The sequence below is a fragment of the Podarcis filfolensis genome, assembly GCF_964270895.1.
Source record: "Podarcis filfolensis genome assembly, chromosome: 13".
NCBI classification, from domain to species: domain Eukaryota; kingdom Metazoa; phylum Chordata; class Lepidosauria; order Squamata; family Lacertidae; genus Podarcis; species Podarcis filfolensis.
This window is the reverse complement of record NC_139615.1, coordinates 5,576,225-5,584,086: the sequence shown is the minus strand read 5'-3', so window position 1 is coordinate 5,584,086 and position 7,862 is coordinate 5,576,225. Positions and strand designations below refer to the sequence as shown.

General features: G+C 47.1%; 1 protein-coding gene across 1 annotated transcript; it reads right to left on the bottom strand.

The window, feature by feature from the left end:
- Positions 1-269: 269 nt before the first annotated feature.
- Positions 270-7,148, bottom strand: LOC310746926 (uncharacterized protein). Its single transcript, XM_083581181.1, has 5 exons — positions 6,283-7,148; positions 4,391-4,717; positions 3,016-3,123; positions 2,264-2,345; positions 270-530 (listed from the first exon to the last, which is right to left on the bottom strand). Exons 1-5 carry the CDS (start codon positions 6,473-6,475, stop codon positions 353-355), a joined length of 888 nt encoding a protein of 295 aa, XP_083437307.1. The 5' UTR covers positions 6,476-7,148; the 3' UTR covers positions 270-352.
- Between the last annotated feature and the right edge of the window lie 714 nt (positions 7,149-7,862).

Sequence of the window (7,862 nt, the reverse complement as noted above, 5' to 3'; positions counted from 1 at the left end):
ATGTGGCCAGCATGACTAAGCCGCTTCTTGCGAACCAGAGCAGCGCACGGAAATGCCGTTTACCTTCCCGCCGGAGCGGTACCTGTTTATCTACTTGCACTTCGACGTGCTTTCAAGCTGCTAGGTTGGCAGGAGCAGAGACCGAGCAACGGGAGCTCGCCCCGTCACGGGGATTTGAACCGCCGGCCTTCTGATCAGCAAGTCCTAGGCTCAGTGGTTTAACCCACAGTGCCATCTTACAGGCTGCTAAAACAGGGAGAGGGGAGAAATACACTGCCCTCTTCCCTGACCCCTTCCACCCCATCTCCCTGGTTGTAAATCCCCATCTGAATATCTTAATCTGCCCGATGGCTCATTCTTCTTCAGAATCTCTGTATCGTTCTGCTCTCTTCTTGCCCTGAAGGGGAATGTAGTTGTAGAGACCTTCCTCCTGGTCTTCCGCTGGTTTGGCTCCGCTCTCCATCCATGATTGTGATATTGGGGGCTGAGGCAGAGCAGGGGGTGGCAAGGCAGTAAAAGGCGTCTGAGTCCTGAAAAGGAGAAGGAAATTGAGGGTCATGTTCAAAGAATGATGATCCCCCCCCAAGGCTGTTGGGAGCAAATTGAAGGTTTGCATCATCCAGTTTTGACAGCAACCAGCTGGACACTCCTGGGCAACTCACAAACAGGCCACCATCCTCTTTTGCTTATCTCCAGTGCACAGCAATTCAGAGGTAGACTGCTTCTGCACAGTGAAGATCTACTTAGCTGTCATGACTAAAATGTTTTGGCAGAATATTCTTCACGAATGTACCTCTTTACAAAAGGCATCTAAACCACATCCTGTAGCAGCCAATCCCATAGCTCAGTTTCTATTTCCTTAAATAGAAATGGGGGGGGGAGCCAGTTATTGTACAGTGGTACCTCGGGTTAATTCGTTCTGGAGGTCCATTCTTAACCTGAAACTGTTCTTAACCTGAAGCACCACTTTAGCTAATGGGGCCTCCTGCTGCTGCTGCGCTGCCGCTGCACGATTTTTGTTCTCATCCTGAAGGAAAGTTCTTAACCCAAGGTACTATTTCTGGGTTAGCGGAGTCTGTAACCTGAAGCGTATGTAACCCGAGGTACCACTGTATTGTCAAAGGTTTCATGGAGAAAGTCGTGATGGTTTCAATATGAAAGACAGAAAGAATCTCCCAATCCCAGCCATGAATGGAGGAGAAAATAACCTCGCTAAACTATTTTATTCTATTTTTAAATGTTTTCACAGTTTCCGTCCCAGTTTCTTACACAGCGAATACACACAGCAGCTCACAGCAAAGGCGAACGGCCAAGTAACTCAATGAATCCCCCTCTTGTGAGAAGTCCAAACGGCCATCAAAGCATCTGTCTGAGGACAGAACCACGTAGCAGAAGCTGCCTGCCCTCCTGGGTCCAGAATAGACATTAGAATCATAGAATGATAGAGCTGGAAGGGACCCCAAGGGTCATCTAGCCCAACCTCCGGCGACCTGGAATCCTGCTCTGCTCCCTTCGCCCCTTCTGCCTCCACCTCTTCCTGCCCCTTCACATACCATCCCTTACAGACATTTTTCCTCCTGTCTGACCTACCAGTAATTTCCCCCTCCTTATCTGTGCTACTGGACTTTTTTTTGTTTTTTTAATGTATTTTCCCCTTCTTATCTGCCACCCCCAAACTTGTCCTATCGGTCCTTCTTCCTGGATAGCTCAGTTGGCTAGAGCGTGGCGCTGATGATGCCAAGGTTGTAGGTTTGATTCCCCCTAAGGGGCAGCTGCATTTCCCTGCATTGCAGGGGGGTTTGACTAGATGATCCCATGGGTCCCTTCCAATTCTACAATTCTATGAAGAATCTGTGGAAGAATCTTCTTTGCTCCTTTTTCTGCCTGGGACACACCCCGCTGCCTGTTCCTCCAGTCGCCTTTCATCCTTTTATCTCCCAGCCAACAGGACGTTGTCCCTCTCTTGACTGATAAGTCTCTCCTGCATTTCCAGGTTGCCAGGCTCTGGGTTCAAGTTTTCCTCCCCTCTGGAAACTCCAAGCATGGTTTGTGGGTGCTCTTCGCCTCCAACTATGTTAAGAACTGAACTGCTGCCTGAGCTGGCTCTTTCGCTCCTCCCTTCCTCCTTGTGTGCCATCACCCTTGATGTTTTGGTTGGCCAGTCTAGGAACACTTTTTGGAAGAAATGCTTTAAATAAATAAAAAATCATGAAGATAACACATCACATCACATCAGTGTTATACCAGCATTACTTGCCGTTACCTCCGAGGCTTCCTAGTGAAGCTGAACATTTCAACGTACTCGGAATTCACTTCTTCCTTGTTTTCCTGCTCGGATTTCAACGCTTCCAAAGTGGAAATGAAAAGAGAAAAGAGAGGAAAGATGGTGAGACAGGGCTGGTCCTGAAAAGAAACCTCTTGTGGCTGGGAGTTCCACAGGACAGACACAGGAAGGTTCCCTCCCACATCCTAACCACATCCAATACGAAGGAAGACAAAATAAATGCTTGGTTTTGTTGCTTTTAACCAACACTGCTCTCACGGCCACCACTCTCACGACCCAGAGAGGAGCATCATCCCCTAAAGATCTTAAGCAGGCTTCTACATACATAGGTAGTAGTAGTAGTAGCAGTAGTAGTAGTAGTAGTAATAATAATAATTTATTTATACCCTGCCCACCTTTTGGGTTACCCAGCCACTCTGGGCGGCTCCCAACAGAATATTAAAAACATGATCAAACTTCAAAAACTTCTCTAAACAGGACTGCCTTCAGATGCCTTCTAAAATTCAGATAGTAGTTTAATTCCTTGACATCTGATGGGAGGATGTTCCACAGGGAGAGTGCCACCACCGAGAAGGCCCTCTGCCTGGTTCCCTGTAACCTCACTTCTCGCAGGGAGGGAACCGCCAGAAGGCCCTCAGAGCTGGACCTCAGTGAGCGATGGGGGTGGAGATGCTCCTTCAGGTATACTGGGCCAATGATATGAGAGGCCCACAGTCTCCAGCATCACCTACCTCTCTTCCTTCTTGTGCAGTAAAAAGCAAGAGGGACCATCAGGATCACCAGTGGAATCACCCAGCGTGCATATAGCAGGGGTGGAGAAGAGGAATTTGGTGCCCAAACTGCAGAAAGGAAAGAAGGGGATTTGGCTGTTGGTATAAATAAGGGGTCCTGGCAAATATAAGGGGAAGAAGGGGAAGAAATGGATGCAGTGAGAGATTTTACTTTCTTGGGCTCCATGATCACTGCAGATGGTGACAGCAGTCACGAAATTAAAAGACGCCTGCTTCTTGAGAGAAAAGCAATGACAAACCTAGACAGCATCTTAAGAAGCAGAGACATCACCTTGCCAACAAAGATCCGTATAGTTAAAGCTCTGGTTTTCCCAGTAGTGATGTATGGAAGTGAGAGCTGGACCATAAAGAAGGCTGATCGCCGAAGAATGGATGCTTTTGAATTCTGGTGCTGGAGGAGACTCTGGAGAGTCCCATGGACTGCAAGAAGATCAAACCTATCCATTCTGAAGGAAATCAGCCCTGAGTGCTCCCTGGAAGGACAGATCCTGAAGCTGAGGCCCCAAGACTTTGGCCACCTCATTGGAAGAGAAGACACCTTGGTAAAGACCCTGATGTTGGGAAAGATGGAGGGCACAAGGAGAAGGGGACGACGGAGGACGAGATGGTGGGACAGTGTTCTCGAAGCGACCAGCATGAGTCTGACCAAACTGTGGGAGGCAGTGGAAGACAGGAGTGCCTTGTGTGCTCTGGTCCAGGGGGTCACAAAGAGTCGGACATGACTAAACGACTCAACAACAACAACAACAACAACATGAATAATGGGAGGAGAGACTCCATTGCAGCCGTTGTTGAAGACACAGTAACAGTAATTCAGTGAAGTTAAAAACCTATCAGTATATTGGTCTACCAATATACCAAAGGAACAGAAAAGACATTATATGTATGCGACAACAGCCACATGGATGCTGCTAGCCTAGAGATGGAAAGAAAATTATGTCCCTACCAGAGAAGAAAGGCAAATAAAACTGTTGGACTATGCTGAAATGGCAAAACTGACTGGAAGACTCAGGAACCAAGGAGGACTAAACTTCAATAAAGAAAGGGGGAAATTTATAATTTATCTAGGTGATCACTGTAAACAGGTGAAAACCCTAGCAGGATTGTAATAAAACTTGCAATGTAACTAATATTATGGACAAGATGGGAAGATCTAAAATACGGATTGTGGAAAAATATGCAGTTAAGAGGGTATACAAAAGGACCCATGGAGGGGAAGGTGGAAAGTCCAGAAATTTGGAGAAATCTCTAATTATGGGTATGTAATTTGGATTGTTATGAATTAATATTTGTAAAATATTAGGGCATGGCTCACCTGTGAGATTCACCGTTTGGCTCCAGGGAGACATGATCCATCGGCTGCTCAGTTTCTGCTCATACCTGCATGCAAATCCCCCAGTGTGGATGCTGGCTGTGACTTGGACCAGGGTGTTTGCAGAGGCGTTCGAGAAGGCATTCCTGGGTTCTCCGGAGTCCGCCAGAGACTCTTCAGTGCTGGAGGAAATCTTGACCCCATCCTTGTAGAAATGGAACCTTTGCTCTGCGTCGCTGCCAATGGCCGAGCAAGTGAGGCGCAGGAATCCCCCTTCGTTCACCACTCCAGACGGAGGATCCACTGTCAACACCGGAGCAAGAGGAGGAGCTACAGGAGTTGTCCATAAAGGAAAATGAGTACAATGGCTAAGTGATTAGGAGTCTGTGGCTCACGGAGGTTTTAAGGGGCAAGCCATAACTAAATCGGGTTCATCCAGGCAGGTTTGTCAACAGAGAGTCGTGGGTTCATGAATTCCCCACTTGGACTTCAGGAGGGGAGAGGAGAAGATCAGCAGCATGTGTTGCGCAACATTCAGGGGAAATGTGCAGTGTCCAGGAAGGTAAATGTTAGCTGTCTAAACTCTTAATCCCCATTTGGGGATCTGTACTACTCATGTCAAGGGACGCGGGTGGCGCTGTGGGTTAAACCACAGAGCCTAGGACTTGCCGATGAGAAGGTCGGCAGTTCGAATCTCCGTGACGGGGTGAGCTCCCGTTGCTCGGTCCCTGCTCCTGCCAACCTAGCAGTTCGAAAACACGTCAAAGTGCAAGTAGATAAATAGGTACCGCTCCGGTGGGAAGGTAAATGGCGTTTCCGTGCGCTGCTCTGGTTCGCCAGAGGCGGCTTAGTCATGCTGGCCACATGACCCGGAAGCTGTACGCCGGCTCCCTTGGCCAATAAAGCGAGATGAGCGCCGCAACCCCAGAGTCGGCCTCGACTGGACCTAATGGTCAGGGTCCCTTTACTTTTACCTTACTACTCATGTCATGTGTAAGCCATCACATCCCCTAAATTGCCCTATGAGTCTCCACTGGTACAATAGAGGGGTCTCCCCACTTCAGACCTTCTCCATCTGTCAATGGTGTGAGGGTGGTGATCCCTTTGACAGCACATGTACTAAAATTGGAATGATACAGGGAAGATTAGCATGGCCCCAACTCAAGGATGACACGTAAATGTGTGAAGCGTTCCCTATTTTTTCAGGGCTATATATTTTTTAATAAGGACTGGGGGGAAATTGGAATATATTTGACAGAACACTGGAAACGGTTAAAAACGTTATCAAGATTGAAATAACAATTGCAATGTGAAAAGAAATATAGGAGAAAATAGTGTTTTATGGAGGATAATATGATTTGCAGTGAAAAGGGTTATTTGTGGACTCCACAAAAGGGAGGGTGGCAGTCTGAGAATTCTATATTTTTTTTTATTTGATTTTTTTTCTGTGAATGTAAAACCAAATTGTAAAACCAATAAAAATTATTATTAAAAAAGTAAATGGTATGAGGGTGATGTGTCAGAGCTTTGCAGCATGCCCCCAGGCCCCTTGTATGGTTTCTTACTCATAAGAAGTATTAATGCTTGACTATGGGTTACAGCCCTATCTTCCAAGAAACAAAGACAGACCCACATTGCAGTCTGAGAAGATATCAACAAGGTTCCCACTTCCGAGGTAACCCTGGCATCTGAGAACATCACCCGCTGCCTTATAACCACGTCAGACCAGTGGTTCTGCTAGCATTGTATACACTGACTGGCAGCATCTCTCTCCAGGTCCTCAGGCAGGAGAGTTTCCCAGACCCACCAGGAGACAACGGGGATTGAACCTGGGACATTCTAGGGCAGCCTTCCCCTTCGTCTTCCAAGGGAATTACACATTTTTAAGGCCTCACCCATCACTGAAATCCTGATGCTTCTGCTTTTTGGGGATGAGATGTTCCAGCTCGATTCTGCAGCTTGGTATGTGCAAAAATGATCCCCGCTGTCTTGAGGAGACAAGCGCCTCGTGTACGTAAAGGAGGTCAGAGGAGATGGGGGCCTGTACTTATACAACAGTCTTCCCTTCCCAAAGTAAACACTCGACATGAGAAGGTTTTCAGGAGCAGAGCATGTGAGGTTCACAATCTCCCCACTGCTGTAGGTGTCAAGCTTCGGGGACACAGAGAAGAATGGAGGACGAAGGCTGCCTGAGAAGCAAATAAACAGATAAGGAATAAGAAGCGAGCCTTGTTTGGCGATGCCCCATTTCCCTTCAAACTGCAAAACGTAAGACCGCCCAAGTTTGGCAGGGCAGGAGACCAGGGTGACCTGCCACAAAATGTTGCAGTGTATGTCTAATAATAGTTAGTTGTGTTATTCCTGCAATAGGAGCCTCCTTGTCCTGTTCAGGATTTGTAGGGAAGGGGGGAGTTTCAGGGTGGGGGAAAGGAAAAAACATCCCCCCGACCTTCTCCTTCTCCTATAGTGGTAGGAGACAAGGGGCAGCCAGCCTAGTGGTGTGTTCAGGGCCCCATGTTCTCAGGGGCCCCTCTGAAGCAGCTCCAGGTTCATTTCAAGGGGTGATTTCAAAATAAATTCACCTCCCCTGCAGGAGAAGCTTTGGAACAGTATACATGAGATATGGATTGATTTATTTTTCTCCCGAAACTGCAGCTCACCAGGGTTGCTGCTGCTACAATGCCTGTATGAAGTCTCTCCAGGGACCATAATGTAGGTCTGAAATTGTCCTCTTAATCCAGCCCAAAGCATCCCCATAGTTCATGCCTCCAGTGTCTCTTTCTCCCAGGGGGTACTCTTGTACTCTTTGCCACAATTAAGGGATATTATTATTATTATTATTATTTAATTGTACCCCGCCCATCTGGCTGGGTTTCCCCAACCACTCTGGGCAGCTCACAATATAATATTATAAACATGATAAGACATCAAATATTAAAAACTTTCCTAAACAGGGCTGCCTTCAGGTGTCTTCTAAAAGTCAGGTAGTTGTTTATTTCCTAGACATCTGATGGGAGGGCATTCCACAGGGTGGGTGCCACTACCAAGAAGGCCCTCTGCCTTTTGATGATATGAACTAGCCAAACATAATGCACCTATAATGGAAACGTCAATGCGGTTACTCAGTTGAGTCAGTTGTCCTGCACTGTTTTCTTCTGTGTAGACAAATGTTTTCTTTATTTCCTGAAATGTTTTCTTTATTTCCTGAAATTCTGCAGTGATTTCCAGGGTATTACTGAACTCTTCTTGGAGTATAGTCCACCCACTGTCTGCTTTAATTTCATAAAAGAAGAACTTGGCTGCCAGCTGCCCTTCCGGGTGGGAGCATTTCAACTTGATCCGTTGTCCCTGGAGAAAGGACTGCCTTGGAGGAATAATGGACAGCTCTGGAGCTGGTGGAGGCAGAACTGCATTGGGGAAAGGGAAGAAGTGCAAGGGGAAAATGCCATTCAGCCCCTTCCTTAAGTTATTCTCC

Excerpts from the sequence above, each read along its gene's own strand:
- LOC310746926 (XM_083581181.1), bottom strand. The coding sequence starts at position 6,475 with ATGTCGAGTGTTTACTTTGGGAAGGGAAGACTGTTGTATAAGTACAGG. Across the intron at positions 4,718-6,282 it reads CATCAGGATTTCAGTGATGG|CTCCTCCTCTTGCTCCGGTG; the intron begins GTGAGGCCTTAA and ends CAACTCCTGTAG. Across the intron at positions 3,124-4,390 it reads CCAAACGGTGAATCTCACAG|TTTGGGCACCAAATTCCTCT; the intron begins GTGAGCCATGCC and ends TCCTTTCTGCAG.